This window comes from Panicum virgatum, chromosome 1K, assembly GCF_016808335.1.
Source record: "Panicum virgatum strain AP13 chromosome 1K, P.virgatum_v5, whole genome shotgun sequence".
NCBI lineage: Eukaryota > Viridiplantae > Streptophyta > Magnoliopsida > Poales > Poaceae > Panicum > Panicum virgatum.
The window spans coordinates 15,189,522-15,217,057 of NC_053136.1; the positions used below are offsets into that span (position 1 = coordinate 15,189,522).

Genomic DNA, 27,536 nt, shown 5'->3' on the forward strand with positions numbered 1-27,536 from the left:
TATTTTTAGTCCTTTGTGCTCTTGTGTTGGTCAAGCTCTGTTTGGCCGCATCAAGATTGTGTCTGTAACAACTTTTCTTAATGAAAAATATGCTCGACGGTCAGAAAAAAACGTTTAAGCAAGAGAAAAGCAGGCCTAGGCGTGGTGACCGGAACTAAGTGCACGCGCACTTAGTACCGGAGGAGCGGTACCGGGTGGGGAACCGGTACTAATCGGGGGTTCCCGCCCGATACTAATGCAAGTTTTTCTAGCAGTGACTGCTGCTCCACATCGGCCGCAGGAATTGTGACCAAACCTTTTACATCTCTGAACCCGACATCCAAGTTGTTGCAAATGTTTATCAATCCAGCTGTTTCGGCTTAACATAAGATAAAGATCCAGCAAGTTAAGTTACACACGAGTACTTAAGGGCACCAACGACTAATAATAATATGAACTTCACCCGGAGGTGACCTTATTTCTTAACAAAACACGTGGGGAGATGAAATCAGATACAAGGTTTCAATTAAAACGAATGGGTGCCCTGTAGCACAGCAACTAAGACAACTTCTTCCGGGGCATCTTTATTTGAGCTTTTTCTTTCGACATGTGTATTCCCATCCAAAAGGCAAAACGAATGGCGCCTCAAAGAGCAACATTCATTCAAGGCAGCGCACCACCTCGCGTTTGCATGAGCAAAATTTCACCTGAACGGAAAAGGTTAGGGCATGTGGCCGTGTCAAATTTTCTTTGCAGATATAAAGGAAATGGATACGTTACGTACAGAAAGCAATAGCAGATTTTTCAAATTGGTAATTACAGGATCAATACCTCTTGCACTGGTAATGAAGTGTAGTGATCGTAACATTTTCCAGGTATCTAGCCCTCCTCTTCCATTTCTCGGTAGATAAATACCCTGGGATGATTGGAGTTGGCCTTTGCTTCATTCCTTATGGCAGCTGCAGCAGCCTTGCTTTCGGAAGATGTCGCGTCTATATTGTCAAGACTAACCTCAGCATGTTTCAAACATGGGAGATGGTTAATTCCTAACGTAAACCCATAGGCTTTCGCCACTGACACAAAGAATGGCACGTCGAGCTTCTCGAGCTTTGGCATTGCCCCTTCTTCAAATTTCAAATATGTCTCCCTTGTGGCATAAGAAAAACCAATCATAAGGCAGAATTCCTTCAAAGATAGGAACGCATGGCTTCTGATAATAAGCCTATCTTTTTTAACACAATAGAATGTTAACATCAGAGAAAGTAAGGCACCCATCTCCCCAAGTATGCGCAGATCCTCCTCTGTTATTTCCACTAAATTGATGTCTAGGTACGCAAGACTAGTGAGTTTTGGCGTAATCCACTTTGGCATATTCGGAAAATGATATCTAGTGGTCATCCGATATTTTTGGAGAGAAGATGGCAGAGGGGACCAAGAATCTAAGAACGCGAGTGGTGTCGAGTTGGCAGCACGTATCCATAAAGACTGGAGTTTGCATCCGCCAAGCTTGCATAGAGAGGAAAGTAACATCTCTTCATACCTCTTGTATTCCTGAGACCCTCTGCCGTCCAGCTCAAAATTTAGTTCTTGCAAAGCTGTCAGATTCCCCAGCTCTTCCACTGCACCTAATGAACTCTCGGTAACATTAAAGCCTGAGATCACCTGTAAGTTCCTCATATTTCCTATTCCATCTGGTATCTTGGTTATAGCTTGAAACCTAGAGTGTTCATGGGAATACATGTTGCGGTATCTTGCAATGAGTAGATGTCGTAGCTTAATGAGCTGACCAATCTTGGGTGGCAACTCTCTGATATATGTATTGGTAAGATCTAGCGTCTCTAGACCATGTAGCCTCACAATTCCTGATGGTAGCTTCAACATGTCAGTGCCTCTGAGGCTCAAGTACTTCAGCTGGAAAAGTTTATCGATGCCATTCATATCATACTCTTGCATACTTCGACACCCTTGAAAATCTAGTACACGCAAAGCTTCAAACTCAGCAAGACTAGGCAAGTGTTTGATGCAAGCTGATGCTGTTACTGTTAGAGATCGAACATGACTTAAATCTTCATTTGCCAATACAGATGCCAGCTCTTGGTCAATATAATGGACTGACAGTCGCCGAATAAGACCATGGCGATTTGCTAGATCAGTCTGCCCATGGCCCACCGAAGCGATGAAATTATCTTCAACAGATTTTGAAATGATGAACTCGAGCATCATGTCGTGGACTTGACAGAAACGAGACTTACCATCATAGACAATTTCCACTGGTTCGATCATGCTTCTGTTGATTAGCTCATAGAAGTGGTTCTCGGCGACCTCCTGTTTGCTCTGTCCACGCTCTTCAGAGATAAACCCCTCTGCTATCCATCGCCTCACTAAACTCTCTCTGTCAATGAGATAGTCCTCAGGAAATATACTTAAATATAACAAACAGGTCTTAAGATTAGTTGGGAGATCATTGTAGGTAAGGGACAGTATGCTATTCATTCCCTCCAAGCTTGGGTTTTTGTCCAATGCAGAAGCAATAGACCTACTAATCCTCTCCCACTCGTCTTTGACCTTGGGTCGGTTTGCCAACCAACTTGATATACTGATAATTGCCAATGGTAGACCTCCACATTTCTTCAATATTTTATTTGAAACTTGTTTTAGCACATCAGGGCACTGATCCTCGGAACCAAATGTTCTTTTGAAAAACAACCTTTTGGAATGAAGATCATTTAGGCCTTCCATTTCATAGATGCGATCAATGTCACCATGTGGACAACATGATCTTGCTACATCAACAATTCGTGTAGTAGCTATAATTCTGCTAGAAAGATTATTCTCCGGGAAAGCATATTTAATAGTGCCCCACGCTGATATAGACCATATATCATCAATAACGATGAGGTACCTAATTGATACGAGTAAATATTGTTAACCAATTATGAAAAGAGTTAAAGTAGAATCAGAACGACATTAGTATCATGCTAAGGGCAGCTCCAGCGTGAGGATAAATCGAATCATGCATCAATAAAACCGAAAGGAGTATAGTGGCAGCGGATGTTTGCGCGTGCATTCTGTAGAAGCATCAAACCAAGATAAATAAAAAATTCGGTGTGCACAGCAAGAACATCAAGACGAAGAACCGGAAACAGCAGAGATATGCGGTTGTGTCTTGATTGGTGGGCTCATCAATCGATGTGCATGCTGTGGACTGCGAAGGCTCTTACAGGTTACAGATGGCTGCTGAGACACTGGAGGTGCTCTAAGGCTAGTCGTTATGGGAGTTTTAATTTGTTGTTTGCAAAAGTGGTGAACTATCTATATTAGTCTGAGTTGAAGAACGAAAGAATAATTGTTGTTTTGTTGTTTCATGCTAAGAATGAAAGTGGCACACCATCTATAGTGGCACATTTACACGTGTTTTTTTTACCATTTGATTCTTTTTCACTGCAATATATTCTATCTATTTACCTCAAAAAAATATACTCAGTCTAGTATTAAGGAATGGTCCTAACATCTAAATAGTTCGTTGAATGAAACTACCTCTTATTTTGTAGCAGTTCCCTTAGCTTCGCAATAAATTTCTTTTCATCCCAAAAGTCTATATCTTCCGTAAATTCTTTCTTGCAAGGCAGTTGGGAGACCACATCCTTCATGATTTTCTTCACATTCGGCTTTTGAGAGATTGACACGAAAGCCTGGCAATGAAAATTCCCTTGGATCTTGCGATAGACCTCCTTCGCCAGTGTTGTCTTTCCCAACCCTCCCAACCCAACAATAGACAACACCTTGAGATTCTTGGTCGAGCTTTCTCTCTCTTCCACCATCCAATTAACAAGATCATCTCTTGGACCATCAATGCCTACAAGGTGTTCTTCCTCGACAAAAAGCGCAGACAACCGGGGATCCACGATGGAATGGTCAAAGGTGCTACCAGCCATATCATCCAGCTTGTAACTGCTCTTGAGCTCTTTCACCTCCTTGACACGAGCCTTCAAGTCATCAATTTGGTTGGCTATTCCGTATCGAGACCCAAGAGTCTTGAGCCGGCGAGCAGTCTTCCGGAAGAACTCCTTGAAGCCATCGTGGTGGCTGGTGTTGCCAAGATGGTGGACGAACTTGTCGACGACGTCCTCGGTGTCATAGGCCAGCTCCCTCACCAGTGATATCCATGCCTTCACCTGGACATCAGGATGTTGTAGCATGGCATACTTCTGGACTGCAGCATGCATGCTGATCAGCTCAGACCTGAGTGACCGGATCTCACGACGGACACCTTTGAGTCGGACACACTCATCTGCAAGCAGGGAGGTGAGCTTCCCAAGTAGGGGACCCAACGCTCCATGAGAAGCGCTCACCACCTCCATTGATCTATGTACTCCTACTGCACTCTGCGATCCATCTGTTGGTCTGTGTTTTGTGTGCTAGTGCAGATAAGTGAGGGAGGATTGAGAAAGGACCAAGCAATAATTTGGGTGCTTGGCTATTATAAAGCTTTTCGTAGCTACGCGCTTGGTGGTCATACCTCACGGCTCATGCCCTAGCAGCCAATGCAAAAGATCCCATCACATGAACCATGCAACTTTGTCGGCCACTTGTATTTGATCTGTGGTCTGCGTCTCGTGTGCTTTGAGTAGAGAGAAGTGTGCCTGGGTCTTTTGTGATTGATAACGACTTTAACCCTCTTTTTTGAAAGAAAAATGAATATATTCACTAGCTTTATCAACTTTAGAAACATTTCACCCAGGCTTAAGTTCTTTGCCTGGCTGATTTTGATGGACATACTAAATACTAGAGATATGCTACAAAGAAGAAATTTCAATGTGCAGCCAAACAATCACTGTGTCATGTGCAATGATAATGTGGCGGAGGACTTAAACCAACTCTTCTTTGATTGCTCTTTTGCTTTGGTCTGCTGGCAAAAGTTGAGCTTTGTTTGGGAAGCACAAATGATATCCATCTTCGGATTCAGCGAGGTCGTCTGCATATGGGTATGCTTTACTCCATTGAAATCTTCGTGATTGTAGCTAGCTTGGAAAATCTGGAACCTTAGAAATGCAAAGATCTTCGAAGGGCAGGTGGTGAGCTTTCAACTTTGGACAGTACGGTTTAAAGAGCAAATCCTCCTTCAACTGCATAGGGTTAGCGAGGATCTCAAACCTCTTGTTGTACAATGACTTAACATAATTTTGTAACTCTGTCCTCTCCTCCTCACCCCCTTTCTTTTTTCCACCTCTGTAAGTACTCCCCACCTTTGTAAATACTCGTGTTTTGTTTTTTTAATATATTTGCTGTGGGGATCTCCCCCACAGTTTCACTTTGAAAAAGAAAACTTTAGTGACATTTCTGACACCAACTTTTTTGAAATTAACTAAGAAGGAGAGCTATCGATTATATCAAAAAGAAGAAAAAGACTAGATTGGACAAAAACAACAATAACAATCCGACCGGTTGGATTGGGACGTCAACACAAGTTGCACTGTACAAGCTCAACCCAAAAATAACATAGGCTGGTTGGATTGAGACAACAACTGCATGCACCACTACACCACTCATTGCACTATTTAACAAGCAAACAGGCCAGTTGGATTCGAACATCAACATAAGTCGCATAGTACAAGCTCAACTCAACAATAACATAGGCTGGTTGGATTTTAGACATAAACCACAATATCATACCACTTATTGTACTATTTAACAAACAATCAAGACGGTTGGATTAGAACATCAACCCATGCCTCATAACGCAACGCTTCACCATAGCTCTTTAACTCCACCGCAATGGTCATGGCATTTCCTTAGAGCATTTCCAACAGTTCCCAATCTCTTTTCCCATCTTTGTTTTTATAGAAAAAGAAAAAAACACTATACAATAATTCCCCATCCTAGCTAGTTCCACATCTCCTAACAATTGACAAATTGGTCTCCTTTATGTGTAAAAATACGCAACGCTTCTTACTTACCGATCGCCGCTCCCCGCATCAATATCGTTTCTGGCAGAATTATCCTTGTGGGATCACAACTTCTTATTTTTTGGAGTAAAAATGGAAAACTATTGGAGATGAATTCTTTTTTGTCCCTCCATGCCTATTTGGAGAGTTGGTAAATAACAAGTTTTGAGGAGAAAATATTGAAAACTATTGGAGAAGCTCTAAAGCATATGATTATGTGCTACCATTCCACCAGGACACCATCCCGCAGCTGCCGCACCACCAGTTTTCTTTTTTGGCTTTTTTTTTTGAAAAAAGAAGGGGAAAAAGTAAGAGAAGAAAATCCCAACCGCACCCAGCCGGGAAGAAGCTGAACCACCACGTCGGAAATGCTAGTGTTTATTTACTGTTTATGGTTTAATTTAGACCCTTTTAAATAAAAGCCCAATGAATTTAGCTTTGTCACCTTTAAATTGACGTTTCTGACATCAAATTTAGCTTGATCAACTATAAATGTCAACTTCAAATGACGTTTCTGATTACGAATTTTGCTTGCTTGTAGTTCCTTTCTGCGATCCAAACCGTCATATAAAGAGTAAGTTGGAAGCTTTTTATTTTACGACTGATCTAACTGTATCTGCCATGCGTGCTTCGTCACGCTTCAGCTCTAGCAGCAAAAAAAACATTCCATCAACCATGCAACTTGCCGGCCACTTGTACATTTGATTAGCTTTTCATATATAGTATACTAGTATAATGTCTGTGCGTTGCTACAGATAATATAAAAGATCTTCGTAATACACCATTAACTTTGTGATCCTTCACTTTATGTGAAGACCATGTCGTGATTGTGCGAGATATTGATGTCCGTGTTCCGATTGAGATTCTGATTGATTTGTTGGGCTTCTGATTAGAATTGCAATTGATTTATCCGGTGTCTGATTAGTATTAGGACTGATGAACAAGTAAAGATTGCTTGCTTTAAAAATAGTAGAGAGTTACTCATCTAAAGATACCTACCTTGGGCGTTTGGTAGGCTTGGTGCAAAAAAGATTCCATCAACCATGATCATCTTGCCGGCCACTTGTACATTTCATTAGGCTTGGTGCTGGGCAAGCAATTCAATATGCCAATCATAAGTCATCCAAATACTGGTGGTTAGAAAAAAATAGGAGCCGTTCATCGAACGACATCAAATGGTTTAAACATAGGAGATACACTACCGGAATTGGGTTGTTCGGCACATGGCAATGACCTTTTAGCATAGGGCAAAGCCTTTGCCGTCCGCCGCCCACGGCAAAGCCAGCACGGCAGCCCGGCGGATGGCAAAGAGGACTTTGTCATGTGCCTTTTATCGCACACATGGTAAAGAAGTTTGATGTGTGCTTTGTGCGGCACACGGCAAAAAAAAGCAACTGATGGCGCGGGGGCAGTGACAGTGCTGGTAGACAGCACGGGGGGTGGCTTTATGTTTTGTTGCTGTGTGCCATGCATGAGGCACACGGCAAAGTGCTATCCAGAATGGACAGAAATGGTCACTTTGCCGTGTGCTATGCAGGAGGCACATAGTAAAGTGCTGTCCAGAATAGACAGAAATGGTCTCTTCACCGTATGTCGTGCATGAGGCACACGGCGATCTGACCAAACAATTGCTGTTTTTATTGTTTTTCACGTATAAAGATCCCCACTCAAACAAACATTATAGGCATTGTACATAGATCACAACAAGCATCACAGGCACTTGATATAAGTAAATTCACAAGTTCGACGACACATAAATCTGTAAGTTCACGGGTATGTATCCACAAGTTCACAAGCGTACATATCCACAAGTTCACAAATGCAAAGTAAGTAAAGTTTATCATTGAGGTGGGTCAAACGGAGGTGGGCAGATCTGAGGTGGAAACAACTAATGTGCGGGGAACGTCTGTGAGAGGTCCGGCGACATTTCTTGCGTATTTGATGTCACCGATGGATTCTGCAGAAAGGAGAATAGATTGCCGGGGAGGTCACCGGGGCACTGGCAGCCACTGCTCCCTCGTCAACGGCCCGCAATCCTGGCACACGCCGCGGCTTTCTAAGACGCAGGGCGTGCCACCTGACCTATACCTGATCAGGAAGGTGCAAACGTGCCTTCGACGATTTGCCTACAAGCATAGACACGTGTAAACATTAGTCTGAGCCATAGTCGGCTCCTCGGGACGACTCTTGCATCGGCTTTAAAGAGCCGCTCGAGTCCTGGTGTCAGATTGGATCTGCATATCTAGATGGTAATGGATAAAGCAAATAACTGCAAAAACTGCTTCAATTAAATCTAGCTAATCTAATCCATGACGATAGAAGCTTCACTGCTAGATCGGAACATCCTACACGTAGTTAGGCCTAACGAGCGTAAAAGATAACCGAACCTTAACCAGAAAAGAGACCTAAGAACAAGCGAAAGCCGATTCCCGGATCAATCCCTATTAAGATCAAGGCAAAGCATCTAATACGTCGCCGGATCGTCCAACCCGTTTGCAAGGCCTAAACTAGCAGATATTACGCCAATTCTTAAGTATAAGAACAAACCATAACAAATTAGATCTACTAGATAAAAAAGAACCCGAGTGTCATCTCTACGCGACTAATTCCATGCAACGAGAATTAGTATAAGCTTAAAATATGATCGCGCAGAGATGACATGATATTCATAGATGATAAGCAACAAAAGCACGATGAATCTACTAAAAATCATGCTACGAATATCAAGATAACTAGTACTACTCGCCATCAAAAATGCTTCAGTACGAGTAATACCAAGGTAAAAGCAAGAACAACGCTGCCCTGATCACAAAAAGCGATCAGGGCAGTATGGCGCTTACTTGGACGAAACCCTAGAATTAGGGGTGGCAGTGCGCCGAGAGTTGTTGTTTGCAAAACGTGATGACGTTCTCTTTTTTACAAATATCATAGGGTACATATTTATAGTCCGGAGACTTGAAAAACAATCTAAACTAACGTGTCCATATCAGACTCTATCTCTAACTCAATCTGAACTAAATCTAAGGATAAATGGCCCAGATGGCCCAAATGCTCACGCATGAGCCGATTCGTAAGCCCCCTTCAATTTCTTCATTAAGCCCAACTCACTCGTGGCCCATTAATTAACCTGTTAATTTATGGCGATAACAATATGAGACAAGAATCAAGTTCTCTAAGTTATAATCTAAAACATTCAAAATTTCATCGAAGTCTCTATGTGAGTCTAAGTCTCTACATTCTCCAAGTCTCTAAGTGAGTCTAACTGTCTAAGTCTCTATGTTCTCTAAGTCTCTAATAGTCTCTACGTTCTCTAAGTCTTTGATACTTAAAATGAAACTACAAGATTGTCAAGTGGCTCACAGCAAGAGTTGCACAAGCTGGAACCGGAACTGGAGTGAACATCATTAGTGGTAGGGGTCGACCTATCTGAACAGAAAGACCTTGAATGTAATTGTACATCTAGGCCATCTACAGTTTAACCTCGGCCTGCTGCCTCGCCCTCTCCTATTATCGTATCCTCCTCTCTTTGATCTAACACCGCCTAGTGTGCCGCCGTGCATTTTGCTGGTGGCACATGGCAAACATCATGGTTTGTCGTGTGCCTTGACTTTACCGTGTGCTTTGTTTGTCGTGTGCCCGATATATTGCACACGGCTAAGTATTTGCCACATGGCAAACTATGAGTTTCGGGTAGTGGTACTAGGGAAAAAGTATTGAGAGGTACCAAATTAGTGGGATCAGTACCGGGACCGGCACCTATTTTAACTTATATTTTGATTTAGTAAAAGGGTAAATCAGCAAATTCAGTTTCTCTTTTTGTCTCATCTCGGAAAAAAAAATTGGTTTTCAGTCCAGCCAAGTTTCACTCTAGTGGGTGTGTCCCACGAACGCGGAATCGAGCTCCACCGAGCGCCGTCCACTTCGGCCAGTACTTGCCGGAATTGTTGACCAAGCTATTAGCAGCGGTTCCTAATTCCAATCGAAAAATTCGTCTTGTGCTTTCGGCCGATGTGCAGTCATGCTAGCTTGTGCTTGAGCGACTCTGTGAGTTCTGGTGGTTGTCGCTGTCGTCGGCCGCAGCGCAACCAAGTTGACCGGCACGGCGGCACCTAGGATTGCGGCGGCTTGCAGCTCGTCTATGGAGCAGCACGTCCTCAGCGAAGAAGTGCATAGGCGGCGGCGGCGGCGGCACGTCGCACATGAACATCCCGTAGTGGCGGCGGCAGCGAAGGCGAGACCCATCTGAGCGGGGTGCCGGCGGCCGGGTTAGATGGCAGCGGGTGCTGCACGAGCAGGGCCAGAAGCGGCAACTGCCCGCGCTGATCGCGGCGGCGAGCTTGCGAAATCTAAGCGCCAAAGCCGGCGGCGTGCAAGCTCCGGTCGGGCGAGCAGAGGAAGCCTCAAAGGGCGGCGTGTCATGCGAGCGAGAGGGAGCAGGTGGAGGCGGCCCTGTGCAGGGCTGCGGGAGGCAGGGCCGCGAGCCATAAGGCGCGCGGATCGAAGATGGCTGGCGGCGGCACTGATGTTGGCTGAGTCCCTTTGCGAACGAGCTCGGAAACGGCGGCGGCGTGCGTTCATTTTTTTTTGGCAGAGGCAGTTGAGACCCCATATGCCTCTACAAATAATTTTTTAATTTGTAACAAAAATTTATTTAATACAGAAGAAATAGCAAAACACATCGAGAAAAGTGAAATTTTTACCGGAAGCATATTAAAAATACGACAAACATGTTTCAATATATGTAATGATTGAGAGTGTTGAAAACACAAAGTGCGCTTTGAGTGGTATGAGATAGTAGTGTGTGTTAGATACACATTATGTTTTCAACACTTTTATCCAATATATACACTGAAATATGGTTTTGATATTGTTTGTAAGTTCTACATGTACCAAAAAATGATATTCCAGTTTGTACCAAAAATTAATTTAATATAAAAGAAATAGCAAAACACATCGAAAAAAATGAAATTTTTACCACAAGTATATTGTGACATATAGAACTAGGAAAAATACGACAAACATATTTCAATACATATAATGATTGGGAGTATTGAAAACACAATGTGAGTTTTGAGTGGTATGAAATAGTAGTATGTGTTAGGTACACATTATGGTTTTGAAACTTTTATAGTACTCATTACATACACCGAAAATATGGTTTTGATATTTTTGTTAAGTTCTACATGTCACAATCACATATTTTTATGTTTTTTTAATGCATTAAATAAACTTTCGGATAAATTGGAAAATCATTTGTAGCGACGAGTGGAGGCATCACCCGCCCCTACAAATCTATTTTCAGGGGTGGACGGGCGTCACCTGCCCCTAAAAATCAATTTGCAGGGGCGGGTGATGCTCCCACCTGCCACTACAAAATCGTACATTATATATAGCGGAAGGGCCGGGGACTCAGACCCATTCCAAAGGTCGAGCGTGCGAGATGCCGAGAGCCTGCCAAATTTCTTTGGGCTCATCATGTTCCACCCCAGCCCGCCTCCCAAGCACCACCACCGTCACCCGTGCCTGCCGCCACCACCACCCACCAGATCTACATGGTGTGCGGCTCCTGTTAGATCCACTGGCGGACCCAAAGAATGGCCAGAGTATGCCGTGGCATACCTTAAGCCAGCACTTTTCTATCTTAATGACTTCTTTGACTTGGATTGATAAAATTTGAATTAAAATTAGACAATTATATTGATGACACTAGACATGAGGATAGCTTCAAAGGTCTTATCAATCTTGTTGACCTCTCAGTTCTAGTTCAAACTGGGAGTCTTTATATTTATGATATGGTTTACAATCTTCTAAAATTGGTCTTGCTTCTACCGGTGGAAAGATTTTTTTTTTCAAAGCCAGCTTTTCACTAGTACAATCCAAAAGCACCTTCCCCTACTTTTACTGGCTTTTGGGCATATAAATTATCCACCTGCCATTGATTATGTAGATATCAGTTTGTGTTCTTTTTTATGTCGCTCTCTTCCCCCTCTTGCGACCGCTTCCTCGTCGGCGCCCCTCACCTCCCATCCCGCCAGCGCGCCACAAGCCTTGTCCAGTGGCTGCGCGGCCCTGCTCTGGTGAGCGCGTCTCACTGCCCTCATCATCGTTGAGGCTCCACACCCTTCCCACGCCACTCCCCTCCCTCGAGAAGGCCGCGTCGGGATGGTTGTGGATGATATGTGGGTTCCCTTAATAGTTTTCTCAAAAATCACAGCTGCCCAACCAAATAGTCTTCTACTTTTCTCATAGCTGTTTTTCCACAGCCCACAGCTCATAAAACCTTTTCCAAAAGTCATAGCTCAACCAAACACATCTTTAATTTGCTTCTACTATTTATATTGTAATCTATGCAAGTATTAAACCTAATTACTTGTATATCGAATTGCTCATGGAATTTTTTATTGTGCACCGAATTTTTTTAGATTGTATCGAATACCGAATTATATGTTAAAATTTTGACATGGCATACCCTAAGTTTCAATCCTAGGTCCGTCACTTGTTAGATCTGGGGCCACGGGATACCTGATGTGGCACAGATCTGTATGAGATATAGGATGGGGCATGTCCCATATCCATACATCATGTAACTACTCGTGTAGACTTAGAACTTGCATTGTCTATATAGAAGGAAACTACCCGAGTAGTACTCGGAAAGGACTCTTAGGCTCATACCGATCTAGGGTTTCATGTAATCATGCCCCCCTATGCTATATAAGGGCGGACAACAGGGACCCCTCCAAAGCATAACCTAGCACATGCACCTCATACAACACTCAGAAAATATAACCCACATAACGGGACCTAGGGTATTATGAATCTCGCGGCCCGAACCTATTTAAATCTTGTGTTGCTTGCACCATCGTGTTCTTGATCTCGGCGATCCCCTACGATCTATCCTCTACCTTAGGGATGGCAACGGGTATGTACCCGATGGGTAGTGGCCAGCCCCACCCGTACCCGTTAGGATTAAATTTTACCCGTCGGGTTACCCATACCCGCACACGGGTAGAAAAATGCTTCTATACCCATACTCGATGAGTAATTTATACCCGATGGGTAACCTGTACCCGAAAGTATACCCGAAAATTACATATAAATATAGACATTCACATACAAAATAAATCATTCCAAACTTTATTGCCACGAACTAATAGAAATATGGTAGATGGCTCATTGGCTCATCATTCCAACAAGCTAATATAAATTGGATCGGGCCAAATTCATTATCTATATGGGCCAAAATGAGTTAGGCCGCACTTAGGCTAGCTTATTTTTTGCGGGTATTTTTTACCCGCGGATAGACAGGTATATGTAGTATATATCCACATCCGTACCCGCCATACCCGATGGGTACAAAATTTTAACCAATAACATACCCACGGGTAGAAAACTCATTCCATACTCGTCTTCTTATCGGGTAAAACCCGTCGGGTACTCGAGTTTCGGGTATCCATTGCCATCTTGACTCTACCTCGAGTAGTGGTCAAAAGAATCGACGAACTCGAGCAGCAGTCGAATGATATCGGAGCCCGGGTTGAGCTAGGACTCCCCATGCCAGACTCCTACCCTATTGGACTCCTCAATTCTACCACTGCATATTAGGAGGTAATGAATTCTAAACTCGTCTTCGACTTGGAAAAGGACCTAGACTCTCTACTCCTACAAGGAGAAGATGAAGCCACTGATTTTCAGGGGGCTCCTACTCGAGATCGAACCGATCTAAAGTTGGGAGGTAAAGTCCGAAACCCACCTAACTCGGCCCCAGTCCTGACTATATGATCAACCCTCCAGGGCGCAGGACTATATGATCAACCCTCCAGGGCGCAGGACGGTGTATTGCTAGGAGAAGCAATCTCGTAGTCAAAATCACCCAAAACCCGACCACAAAGTCGATGATCTTCCCCTCCAGGAAGGCAAATCACTAGTCCCCTTAGAAGGGGAAAAAACCCAAGGCATCAGAGACCTCTCTGGGAAGTACTCATGGTGCACATCATGGAGATCCATGAATCTGACGACAACTCCATGGAACAGGTCAACCTCAAAACGACTACCACTCAGATGAATTCGAAGAATACCTCTCTGATGCCAACATGGAGATGACTACAACAACAACGGAAGTAAGAAACAACATCAACCATTACCTTCCTTAAGTCGCACCAAGTGTCACAGTCACCTTCAAGCTAGGGGATGAAGAAAACAATGTAGAGAAAGAGCACCGCAGGCTACGGAACCAAAAGCGTAACATACGCTGACACCACGTAGTAGAACACCATCAAGACCAAGGCGGCGACTCGAACACCTACTCTAACAACGACCTCCACAACGTCATCAACACTGACCGCAATGCCAGCAATGCCATCATCTCCAAGCGACAGGAGTGAGAGGAGGCTGAACCCTACAGCCACACCTCCAACTACCGCATCCCCAAAGACTACGCAAGGCTGGCTTGAAAGCGCCCCAACACCAGGATCAATCATCAACCAGCCTCCATGGCAATTGCTCCTCACGGCCAGCAGGCAGAAGGGCCACCCTGGCCTAGGAGCACTTCAATCAAGCTCTTCGCAAGCGCTGCCCGTGGCACCCAAGCGGCATACACTCCACGTTCGAGTGCCAAAACTTGTGCAGGGCCCTAGGAGCCCTGCCACTAGTCAAAGCTCCATGTCGCAAAGACAATGACTCGTGCCAAGAGTGAAAGTGCCACCACAAATACCGCTCTCTCATGAGCATTATCTTGGTTTTTACTAAATCTATGAAAGTAACCATTGTCTAGAGCATATCCTTGAATACAAGGTGTAGGCTAAGTCTAAGAGTTTTGGTTAAGCAGTCAGATCTAAAAATATCATCAAGGAGTCATGTACCTGGTCAAAATCTGATATATAAGAAATATTTCAGTTTTCAGAAACACATACCCCTAACTCTCACAAAACCTAACCAAGCGGAAGCAGCACAAAAATTCCATACACCCCACCTTTGGAAACATCTCCAAGTACTTGCCCTGGTGAGGGCTCGGGACGCTTTGTTCTCCACGGGCCTTTGAACCCACCTAGAAACATCTCCGAGTACTTGCCCTGGCCAATTTACAATGAGCTGATATACACATAAGTTGCTATAGAAAAACAGAAAAATCATCACATAAATTACTATCAATTTACAAACATCGCCAAAACATATATTTGCAAGTAGTTTTGTTCAACTCGTCACATATATAGAACACAACTGTGTAATTGGTTCTCGAAATGGGATAATATGAAGAAGATTAAAATATTTTTACACACTTGCATCATTTAATAAAAAAGCAGGCAAGGGGATGGAGGGGAGAGAACGCGAGGGAAGCACGGGCGTGGAGGAGTGGGCCGCATGCGTAGGTAACCATGAGTCGTAACCCAATAAGGTTTCCGTAGAGGGGGAGGGAGAGGGGGGCTGGAGAGTCGCGCGATGGCTGGCGTAGCGTGACAGATGAGAGTTGTATCTATAAAGTCCAAACCCCAATTAGCATAACACGAGGAGCTCTATCCCGGCCTGCTGTTTTTTGCGCACGGAAACAAAAGGCAGACAGCAGCGACCGCTTTCCCACACACGATAACGCCAGGAGGATCCGCTCCTTTTAAGGCTATTTGCAACGGTGGCCCCTAAACCACCCTGAACCGCTACAGTACCAGTTTTCCCTCCAAAAATCATCCGCAGCGGCAGCCGGGATCTCATCCTCCAAAGTCCAGGGACGCCGTCCCCTCCCCCAAATTTTGGGGAGTCCTTCTCCTCCGCTACCTTCCCTCGTCGCCGCAACCCCCTCGTCGCCGCCTCCCTCTGGCCGTCGCCGCCTCCCCCTCCTCGCCATCTCCCTCTTGCCGTCGCTGCCTCTCCCTCCTCGCCACTTCCCTCTCGCCGTCGCCGCCTCCCCCACGTCCTCCATCCGCGCCGGCCCAGCATCGCCCCGCGCCGTGCCGCTCCATCCATGTCCCGCCGGCACCACCAGCCGCGCCCGTCCCCGATAGCGACGCGCACCCACCACGGCAGCATCTCTGGAGAGCACCGGATCGGCCCAATCGCCTCCAAAGTGAGTATTTCTCCTGCTCTACTGCAAATCATTAGATCTAGATTTCTGCTCTACTGCTGTGTGGATGAGCCACCTAGGTTCAAATTAGTTCGCAAATTTTTCACTAGTGAGTAGTGCCGGACCGGATTATCAATCAATGCTACGCACCAGTTGGATTTGTAAGTGAGTAGACCGGATTATCGTAGTGCTGAGCTCCAATTTTTCTCTAATTTTTTCCCTTTGGCTTCATACAGCTCAATCTGCTAGTGCTTTGTCTCATAAATTGTTGACAGCGTACCATAAAGTCTGTCTTTTGTGAAAATTTAGTGATGTTAGTTAGAATTCAGATGTTGTTGCTTGCAAGGTTGGGTCATGGTGGTTGTTTTCTGGTTGGTTAGCTAGCTAACGTTGGTTGCTTTGCTTTCTGCTAGTGCTTTGCTAATCTGCTAGTGCTTTGCTAATTTGTTTTCTGCTAGTGCTTTGCTAATTTGCTTTCTGCTAGTGCTTTGCTAATTAGCTAGCTAATTTGTTAGTGCTTTGCTAATCTGCTAGTGCTTTGCTTTCTGGTTGGTTAGCTAGCTAATTTGTAAGTTAGAATTCAGATATTTAGCATGAAAATTTTCTGCTAGTGCTTTGCTTTCTGGTTGGTTAGCTAGCTAACGTGTCTCTAGATAGCCATTTTTGGTGCTTTTGCAGTAGATGCAATAGTCCTGTAGTGGACACATTTCGACATCGGATGCCTTAAATCATATCAAGGCTCAACAGATACAATTCCAAATGCGGCAGCCATCCGACGAGGACCCAAAAATCCATTATGAGTCGTTGGGATCACATCAAGGCTGAAGTAAGCAAGTTCTCTGGATACATGGCTGAGATGATCCGTTCTAATCCTAGTGGCATGTCGGATGCAGATAAGTCAGTGGCTGCTGCTGCTGATTTTGCTAGTGTGGAGAAGCACAATTTCACGCTCATGCACTGCTGGCAAATCCTGAAGGATGAGCCCAAATGGATGGAGCTTAAAAGGAAAATGGACACCGCTCAAAATAGTGGTTCCAGGGAAAATGTCCCACCCAGTGTGCAGCGAGACATTTTCGATCTTCATCCCGAAAAGTCCTCATCAACCAGCCCATCAAGAAAACGTCCCATGGGGAGGGACACATCAAAAGAGGCTAAGAAGAAAGCTGCTTTAGCGTCCTCTGAGTAAATGTCCAAGATGCATGACCTATCTATTCTGAAGATTGAGTTGTTCAAGGAAACAGAGGGTGAGCGCAAGGCCCGGCTAGATGAAATTGTTACTATAGAGAAAGTGAAGGTAGAGGAAGCTCGCGAGCACTGCAAGATGATGCTGGACATAGAGAGGGAAAGGTTGGCTCTGGATAAGCAACGGCTTCAAAACGAGGCTGAAAAGAAAGAGAAGGAAGAGGACGAGCGCATTTTAGCCATTTACCTTGATCAGTGTCTACCCATGCAACGAATGTACTATCAAGTGCTACAAGAAGATATAATTCAGAAGTTGATGTCTCGACGTCATGGACCAACTCAGTGAGGAAGTTGGTGGCAAATCATGTCAGTGAGGTCTATGTAATCTGGGATCTTGTGCTTGAAATGAGAGTTTCATTTCAGCTGGTTGTGTTAAGACTTGTGACTTTCAGTCTATATATCTGCTGTAATGTTATCTGGGATTATGGTTCATAATAATATTGTCTCTGTACTTATATTTGAGAACACAGTTTATGTACTTATATTTGAGAACACAGTTTATGTACTTATATTTGAGAACACAGTATCTCTTAGCTGAATCATGATCTTGGTTTCATTGTACCAGCTAGTTTCTGATTTGCTAGAAACTAAATGTTCCCATAGCTTGAATATATTTGCTGTGTACCTGCTAAAATTGCTACTGAATATGCTTAAGAAATGTTTCCCTGATCATCTAATTCTGGTTCAGCTTTACTTCTAATTCTGGTGCAAAAAGCTGGGCTGCAGCATTCTGCTATCTCCAGGTTTTTCATAATGACTTCTCGATCAGCCATTTTGTCTTCTCGATCAGCTAGAGAAATATTTACAATTCTTTTTCTGGTCAATGTGTGTATGTCTTCTCGATCAGCTAGCCTTCACAGTTCACAAAATTTCAGATGACCTTGTCGGTTATTTACAATCTAGTATCATTAGCAAAATTTATCCAGCCTATCCAGATATAAGGGGCGTTCCTTGCTGTCTTCTTCCTGCTCCTCTGATTCTGTCTCAAAAAAGTCAGAGAGATCCTCAGACTCTGAAAATGACATGGACTCTGAAAATGACATGGACTCTTGTCGGTTATTTCTGCAGTGCTGTTACAACCCAGTCCAGAAAACCCTATCCTCAATTCATAGTGCAGAATTCATAGTCCAGAAAACAGTTCGTCAGGAGCACTTGTTCACTGCATTGAGGAAGTACAGCTCGTGTTGCTAAGTTACCTGTACTATCTGATCCAGGAGATGACATCCGATATATATTTGTACAAAGATCAACTGTGGAAATTTGTTGAAGCACTGAAAATATCATGATCAACATGGTACAGATTTACATCCATCAAGCATGTTTGTGCAGATACAGATACAGACATCCATTATATCAGATAAAGAAAAACAGTAAACAAATATACCTTCCCCCTGTGTTAGAATCAGATTGAACTTCAGTTCTTTTAGCATCAAGTGTTCCATATTTCTTGATCATTTCAGCAAAGTTCAGTCCACTTCTCTAGATCATTTCATTTCGTCCAATCATAAACATTACAAAAGAAGAAAAAAAGAAAAAACTACAGTTTCTGAAGCATTACAACTGAAGCAAAAGAAGAAAAAAAAACTAGATTGAACCATATCGCATCCAGTTGTGCTCTATGAGATCCTTCTGAAGTTGGATATGGCGAGCTTGGTCACGCAACTTGTGATGTGCTGCTACAAATGCTTCCCGTGACACTCTTGACAAATGCTGGCCAATCAGGGTATATACCATCTGCAAGGTAGTACCCCATGTCATATGTCCGTCCGTTGACGGTGAAGTGAACAGGAGGTGACTCTCCTCGGATATATGCTGAGAAAATAGGCGACCTCTATAGAAAATAGGCAAAAAATAGTTGAGGTAGATAGAATGATATTATTACATTTATTTTTCAGCTCTCATGTTTTTCATTTATTTTTCAGAATGTGCACCAGGGCTACCCAACAGAGATACTAGTGACACTATCTGCCTTAACAGCCGGAGGACATGGCCCTAGTGGCCCTGAACTTCAGGCACACGCCTGTGACACTATCTGCCTCACTGAACTGAATAACCAACTCGGCTAAGCAAACAACCAACCTACTAAAGACCAGGCCAACATTGACCAGACACTCCGAACACTGCTGGTGACATGCTAGGATTACACCAACGCTATGCAGTAGTGTTATCTATTACTAGTGTGCACAAATGTGGTCCTTTTCTGTACACCTCTGATGTGTTCTGTTCTTGTTAACTAGTAGGTTAGATACAGAGCAAGTTCCTGAAATTTGCAACCATGTTAATCAACTTAAGCAAATACTATTGCACTACTAACTTGCAATATAAATTGAGTTACTTATGAATTAAGAGCTTTTGTCCCTTTTGTCAGATTGCATCCATATGTATTTGAGATAAAGTAATACTCATCCAGTCCATGAATTTACCATTGATCCAGTTCTTGGGAGGCTGGAAGTGGGCTCAACTGATCTCTCGTCCAGCAAGCTGCCGCCAATATTCCATTCCCTGGAAAAAAAACTGTAAATGATGAATCAAAGATGAGGTGAAGCAATCCAGGGCATTTGCTCCATGGATCAGCTGAAGCAATGCAAGTTCATTGGAATTGGGTGCGTACCTGGATAGCGCCAACGCAGAAGAGGAACACCAGCAACCACGCGGACCAGCTGGACTTGAAGAAGAAGAGGAACACCAGCGCGGTCTGGGCCTGCAGCTCTACGACCTCGGCCTCGGGATTCTCCTCCCCGCCGAGCTGGGGATCGACGATGGCGCGGCCGCAGCTGTGGGGAGAGCGAGGGCGTGGCCGCCGATGTGGGGAGGAGCGAGGGTGCGGTCGCCGGCGAGGAAGAGGAGGGGGCGTGGCCACCGGCGTGGGGATGGAAGGGCCGACCGGCTTCCGGCGCTTGGCGAGGCGGCGGCAGCCCGGCGCGTGCTGCAGTGCAGGGGAGCGGAGGACGCGGGCGAACGCTGGTGCAGGGCGAGGGCGCGGGCGGCGGCGAGCACGGGATGGATACAGGGCACCGTTGCAATTGAGTTAGCATATGTAGGGTACTGAATATACTCCCTCCTTCCCTGTTTATAAGGCATACACGTATATCAAGATTTAAACATTGTCATCTTTGACCAATAATTTGACTATTAAATTTTTATTTTTATAATGCAAATTTCATATGATTGGATTCATAATCAAATATATTTTACAATGATTATAAGTTTATAATCAAAAGTGATATAATATATGATAAATAAATGGTCAAAGTGTTGTTTAGAAGACCGTGTCATGTTCCATCATGCCTTATAAACAGGGAAGGAGGGAGTATTAGGTTGGAGTGTGAAATTTAGGGGTACCATTGCAGATTTCTATATGTTAATGCCCCGAAGGTCTGCGGCCTCCTACGGTATCCACGTCGATAAAAAAATCGTCGCCGTAATTTCCACATCCAACGGTAAAAAAAAACTCCCGAAGAATCGATCCATCAGTCAAACCCGAGCTCCCCTCCACCCCGGCGGCGGCGCACCCTCCCCAGCCAAATCCGGCCGGCCGCCGCTCCTCCACTCCTCCCCGCGGCCGGATCCGGCGGCGGCGCCCGCAGGTCGGTCGGTGGAGGCGCAGATCGAGCGGCGGCGGGCGGCGGCGTCAGCGCGGGCGCGACTGGGGCTGAGCGGGCGTGCGAGTGCGCGGGAGGCGAGCAGTGCGGAGCAAGGCGCCCGTCGCGAGGCCGAGGCGCGCGCGTGCAGGCCAGGCCGCGGCTGGAGGCAGGCCAGCACGGCTGCGCGCGACGCGGGGGACCATGGGCCCCGCGGCGGCGGCGGCGGCTCGGGTGTGCACGGGCAGGCGCGGGCGGCGCACGAGCAGGAGGCCGGAAGACGCGGCGGCGGCCACACGAAGGAGGTGCCAGCGGCGCGCAGGACGGGTTCCGCACACCTCCCTATGGCCCCCCTGCTCCATTGCCCCCGTTTGCCATTTCCTCTGTAGTTCCACGAACCACACGCCGCCGGCTGCCGCGCGCCGGAGTCAGAACCGCGAGCGCAGCCGCGAGCGCCGCCGCCGCAGTCACGGCCGGCGCCGCCACAGCCGTCGCTCCCCGCCCTTCCCGCGCGGTCCGCCATCCGCCGCCCACCTACGCACCCCTGCTACTACTAACGCTAGCATGCCAATGCGTGAGAGGGAGAGGATTAGCCTGAAGGGGCATCTCCGCTTCATGTCGAAAGGCCCAGCAACGGCGGCAGAGCCTAGCTCTGCTTCATATGGCTCACGTATCTCTTGTGTATTCTCTACTTTTACTTGCTGCAAGCCTTCAACTCCATGATTTACAAAATAGAGATTCCTAAATCTTCTAAACTCTACAGTCTTAGCTTGCAACTGTATTCATTAGATCTAGATTTAATTTAGTACTCTTACTATTTGAATCTTGCTAGATGTTCCTTTCATTCTTCCACTGTTTCTACCCTTCTGGCCTGCAGCGTTATGTTACTATTATTTGTTCCTCTTTTACAATCTATAGCTTTGCAGAATAAAATTTCTATTTCTTTGTAGTGCCTTTTTTCCAATACTGAGACTTACAGTCCCCTTACTACTGGATTTAATCTTGATCTCACAAACTGATGCATTCAAATTTTTGATTCCCATAGATTCTATGCAGCCTGTCAGCTTTCATTTGTATTGATCCTTCTTCACTACACATGGTAAACAATTTTACATACATTTTTTTACTTCCTCAAATATTTATTATTACTAGGTAATTAACTACAATGTTCCCTTTTAACAGGCAGCCCCTAGATACTTACCCATCGCACACATCGGGGCAACAGAACTAATTACAAAGGATAGGCAGAGCTTCAGAATGCCCTTGTGACCACACCAGTACCTCCTCCTGCGTCTAAACCACTGATAAAAGATATCTATATTGCTATCCAAAAATACATGTGGTTCACAACTCCAGCCAAAAAACATTTCATGCTTCCCACCAGATTTCATCCTTGAATTCGCAATGCCGAACCAACGAGACATGGTTCTTTCTTACAGAACCATGGAACTTCAAACTTAACCTCTCACCTTGGACAAATCAATATCGATCCCAGATAATTCCATGGAATACCCCTGTGACAATTAACATGGAAGGTATTCCCCCCACATGCCTTCAGTAATGAATCTTCAGGGCCTCTGCTATTACCTTATTGTGACATACAAGCTTCTGCATTTGATCACAGCACTGGCATATGCACTGCAATTACCTTTGCACATAGCACAGACTTCATTCCTACTGCCCAACAGCTAGGCATATCATATAACCATCAGCACAGCACAACTACACATGCATTTCCAGTAGCATTGCAAACCAGCGCCTACTATCAATCCGAGCACAGCAATGATGCAAAGTAGGCTCCAGACCCTTCCATATGCACTGATGTACATGATTCTTCAACAAATTACGACCCAAGTAATAGCAAGCATACCTTTTGAATTTGTATTCATTTATCTTCTTTTATGTAACACATATGCTACATAATAACTATTCTTATTATTCCTTCTTATTAAAAAAACAAACAAACAGAGATCTATGAGGACCCAGACATGGTTAGAGAAGCTTTCAAGCGTATCGTTGAAGGTATGTTTCTAACTATATAAATCATTTGTTCATCAATTCTACTAATTATAACCTCTGAAATATATTATTACCTCCTACTTATTCCTTTTTATTATAGTTGAAAAAGAGGATGAAGCTTCAAATCCCGCTCAGTACAACAACAGCGGATACTACAGCAACAGCTCGGATGACATCAACCCTAACGACGACTACTATACCATAGGTATAAACAAAGAACAAGCCATATTACACTTTCTTTTTTCCTTTCATTCTATTTCTACCTTAAACTAATCAAATATACAAATGCCAATTTAAATCCATTTATCTGTCCACTTGCAGATTCAGACCGTGAACCAGCAGAATGAAAGCATAAATACTAGGTAACCACACCAAAAAAAAAAGCCTTTCTTCTTACATGTAAACCAATAATATACTTTTGTAGACCAAATACTCTTATGATTAATTACAGGAAGTAACCGTATCTGCCAGTAGGCGAACGACGTCTCCAAGCACATCAAATAAAGTAGAAAGAACCTCTCTGTTCCATTATGAGTAAATATATTATCCGTCAGCTCTCTTAACTAAATTCATTTAATGCAAATTAAAAAATATTGCCAAACAAAATCGATCAAACACTTTACGCGTGCGGTGGTGTGTGCAAGGAGCAATATTTAGCAGCTTCAACTGTGCAAGCTTTTCTCTTATTTTTTTTCCAAAACACTGTGCAAGCTTTTACCTCCCTCATCCTTTTTCTACACCCCAAGTATAATATATGTACATCTCTATGTATATTAATATGTATGCACTATCTTTACTTATATATACTATACTCTTTAAATAAATTGGCTCTACCTAAATTTAGACAAATGCAAACACAAAAATATTGCCAAACGGAATCACAGGAAAATTTTACGCGCGCGGCGGCGCGCGCACTGCACTCGTAGCCTAAATGCTCCTCACGAGCTGTGAGCCTAGGACAATGAACAAAAGCAGCAGCGGCAGCTATCACTGACTAGTTTGGGCAGCCGTCTGTCATCAGGCGGGACAGCCCGGGCAATGGAGCTACTTTTTTGACCAATCTTTTTTATATATGCTAAGGATTTTGCTAAGGATTTCTCATCTATTATTTTCAAAAGAGTAAATTATACCCACCATACAACAACTTGGTATATGGGTGCAAATTAGTCCAACAACTTATAAAGTGCTCAATTTAGTACAATAACTTGATAGCTGGGTCCAGATTCATCCAACAACTTAGAAAATACTTAATTTAGTCCAAATGTTACACGACAATGTACTTGATAATATCAGGTCACAATAAAGAGTATACTCACGTCGCAACGTATTATTTGACCATAGATTTTCATTTCACAATGGACCCCAATAAATTTATTCTCATGATAAATTAATTATGATTCTATTAAAAATGAAAAATTATTTAACCACCATTACAGCAGCAACATATTAAGCAAAGTAGATGAACGTTAATAATTCTTAAATTTTGTAAATGAAAATTATTGATGGTGATCCGGTTGTTGCTTTTCAACTATGTATAATTTTTTATTAGTTCAAATTCAATCAAAATTTAGAATTGTACCATTAGCATCACTGAAACACTAAAGTCGATAAGAAAGACCCTGAAATCTTAGGTGTCTTCTGCGCTTCTCCTCATGTATACAATAGTGCTCATGTTTGTTTTTTATTATTACTTTATTTAGCTCATTTTTCCTTTCTAGCGAATATAGGAGGCTTTAAAAATATATGTACCAAACTCCTAAAAGATACCAATAGTTTGTATCAACATATTGGCTTTTTTAGCTTAATAGTGCATATAATCAGACATATCGAAAACAGTGAGTGTGAATTTTTTAATATTAAATATCAAAATTAAATAATTTTAATTAAAATTTAATCACTACAAAAGAATTAATGTAAAGACATGATATTAATTTTTGAAACAGCGAGGGTTTTTATCTTAGCCAAATACATTGCCATGGAGGCGCAACACGAAAATCAATGGTCAAATAATACTTAATAATTTGTTCTAACGTGAATATACTCTTTATCGAGACCTTGTGTTAGTTATATTACCGTGTAATGTTTGGACTGTGAATGCACCAATTTACCAAGTTATTGCATCAAATTGTTTATTTTATAAGTTGTTGGACCGATCTGCACCCACCTGTCAAGTTATTGCACTAAATTGAGAATATATATCTCTTATGAAGATGATTCCCACTCACAATCATTGATTGCTATTTCTCTAAAACCACATTGAGCCACGTCACCATTTTTGTTTCAGCCGTTCAATCTCAGGTACACAACTATATCTTTGCCATCCGTTCAAGGAATACCAACCGCCATGCGCTCTGATTTCTCTCAATCCTTAGCAATCCACGTCAGCACACATCATCTTCCACCAAATACCAACAATAAATATCAGCAGCCCACTTGATCTTCCTTCAATCTCCACCAACGCAGATGCAAACAGTCACCGTAGTGGCATTAACATTAACATAAGGCTCAAGTGCTCCACTAACAAGACATTCATTCACCAACCGCCATGCTCTCGCGCATCAGGGTCACCGGCAAGGCGAAGAAGGGACGTAGGAAGAAGCAGCAGCAGGCCACCACCGCTGCCGCCGAGAAAGTTGTCCCGGGACCAGACGAATCGTGTCCGAGCAACTACGACATCTTCGACGATCACGCTACTGGGAACGCCGACTCATGGAGAGCGACGACGACGAGGGAACAAGCGGTGGCGCGCAGTCTGATGCCGTCCACCAAGGCGACGATGTAAATGGCGGCGGTGGCGGTGTCATGGGCGAGATGACTAGTGGCTACTGTATGAAGTTCCTCTTCATTCATATATTATTATGTTGCCTTTCTAAGTCACAAGAAGTCAAGAACTGGAGAAAATCAATACTATGTCCCACACAAAAATCTACCGAAAAGCTCTCTCAAATACCCGCAGCAACGCGCGGGGCATCACCTAGTTTTACAAATTGTTGGACCAATTTGCACCCACCTGACAAGTTATTGTATGGTGGGTGCAATTTACTCTTTTCAAAATGTACTCATCATTTCCAAATACTATAGATTCAATATTTCATTAGTTTTAGTTCAACAATTTAGATGAACTAGATCAATATTTTACGTAGAAATGTTGAATCATTATGTTTCAAAATGTTGAACTAATGTATTAAAATGTTGAATTTTTAAAATAAAAATTTAAATAACATATTGATTGTCATCCTGTTCAATTAATTCCAATGAATACTATGGTTCAATCGGATTTCCAATTGGATTCATAGTTTAAGAGAAAATACCGTTTGAAGTTTGCAATTCCTTTAGCATCCCATCCACCTTCCACGTGTCATGTTGTGACACGTGTCCACTGTGCAAATATCCAGCCTCTTCCGCTGCATGTTGCTCCAATGTGGTCCGCCTGTTTTTTAGCGGTTGATATAGTAATGCATTCTTGAGCCCTGTTAGTTTGGCCCATCAAACTTGAAGGTTTCTTACCGGGGTGGTGTGGCCCAGGACATGGAGTGTTGCTGAAGTGGGCCGCAAAGAGGAGTGGGCCGAGACCATGACCGTCCGATCAATGACGATTTTCAAACCTACCTTGGGTAATTTTGAATGCTTATTAATTAAATTCGATTGGATTTGTTTACCGGTTCATATTGATTAAAAATCTTGTGTGTGATAAATTTTGGGGGCGGTACATATCAACTGCCTCCATGTTTAGTTGGAATTCGAACACCTTTGTGACGAAGCATCTCATCATTCGGTCACCCAAGCAATCATAGACTCATCATATCATCAGTCAGATCAGATAAATTATTGCAATCATAGACATCCACCGATTATGGCATGTGTGCATGCTCAGTGCTCAGTGTTGGTTTACATATGCATTTCATACAAACTTGGCCAGCATATATATTAGTCAGCCAGTGATCTACTGTTAGTTTGACTGTGAATGAGTAATAATCGACCATACATATATATGCATGTGTGACCGTCACTTGTGGGCACAAGGTCAAATCACTGTGTTGCACTCTTGACACACTACTACAGAATAGACATTTGTTCCAAGCCATTTGTCCCGGTTACCTTTGGGCTCGGAACAAAATGTGGCTTTTGTCCCGGGTCCAACGGCTAGCCGGGCCAACGTGGGGGACAGGGGCTTTTTGTCCCGAGTGGAGCCACCAACCCGGACAAAAGACCCCCCTTTTGTCCCGGTTGGTGGCTCCACCCGGGACAAAAGGCCCAACCCTTTTATCCCGGGTGGTAACACCAACCGGGACAAAAAGGGTGACTCTTTTGTCCCGGATGGTGTTACCAACCCGGACAAAATGCCCCTTTTGTCCCGGTTGGTGTTACCAACCCGGACAAAAGTCCCCTCCACGTGATAGTTCAAAAGGAAGTTATTCTATACTGAGTCACGTGTACTACTTAGGTGAGTTGGCAAGAAAACCATGCGCTAGGCAAGAGGTCTTGAGATCGAATCTCGTGGTGTGAAAAAAATTTTTAACGTCGGACACCTTTTGTCCCGGTTCTTCCACCCGGGACAAAAAGCCTCGAGGCTTTTGTCCCGAAAGCCTTGTCCCGGTTCCAAAACCGGGACAAAAGCCAGTTTGGAACCGGGACAAAAGACTGAATCTGTAGTAGTAGCAGTAGTGACAGTGAGTATGCAGCTACACACAAACGCAAGAGTAAGAACAAGGGCCTAGG

General features: G+C 43.9%; 1 protein-coding gene and 3 long non-coding RNA genes across 5 annotated transcripts; 2 read left to right on the forward strand and 2 right to left on the reverse strand.

The window, feature by feature from the left end:
- Positions 1–324: 324 nt before the first annotated feature.
- Positions 325–4,510, reverse strand: LOC120696818 (disease resistance protein RGA5-like). Its single transcript, XM_039979831.1, has 3 exons — positions 3,517–4,510; positions 811–2,881; positions 325–686 (listed from the first exon to the last, which is right to left on the reverse strand). Exons 1-2 carry the CDS (start codon positions 4,338–4,340, stop codon positions 859–861), a joined length of 2,847 nt encoding a protein of 948 aa, XP_039835765.1. The 5' UTR covers positions 4,341–4,510; the 3' UTR covers positions 325–686; positions 811–858.
- Positions 4,511–15,432: 10,922 nt separating this feature from the next.
- Positions 15,433–17,713, forward strand: LOC120696825. The gene is made up of 2 exons (XR_005684300.1): positions 15,433–15,978; positions 16,629–17,713. It is a non-coding gene; the product is annotated as an uncharacterized LOC120696825 (long non-coding RNA).
- Positions 17,714–18,500: 787 nt separating this feature from the next.
- LOC120696832 lies at positions 18,501–20,263 on the reverse strand. 2 transcript variants are annotated; one of them, XR_005684302.1, is made up of 3 exons: positions 19,829–20,263; positions 19,641–19,719; positions 18,501–18,951 (listed from the first exon to the last, which is right to left on the reverse strand). It is a non-coding gene; the product is annotated as an uncharacterized LOC120696832 (long non-coding RNA). The 2 variants fall into 2 exon arrangements; XR_005684301.1 differs by having other exon boundaries at positions 18,501–19,048.
- Positions 20,264–21,248: 985 nt separating this feature from the next.
- On the forward strand, positions 21,249–23,656 carry LOC120696840. Its single transcript, XR_005684306.1, has 6 exons — positions 21,249–21,897; positions 21,981–22,652; positions 22,767–22,820; positions 22,918–23,022; positions 23,139–23,179; positions 23,269–23,656. It is a non-coding gene; the product is annotated as an uncharacterized LOC120696840 (long non-coding RNA).
- Positions 23,657–27,536: the final 3,880 nt, after the last annotated feature.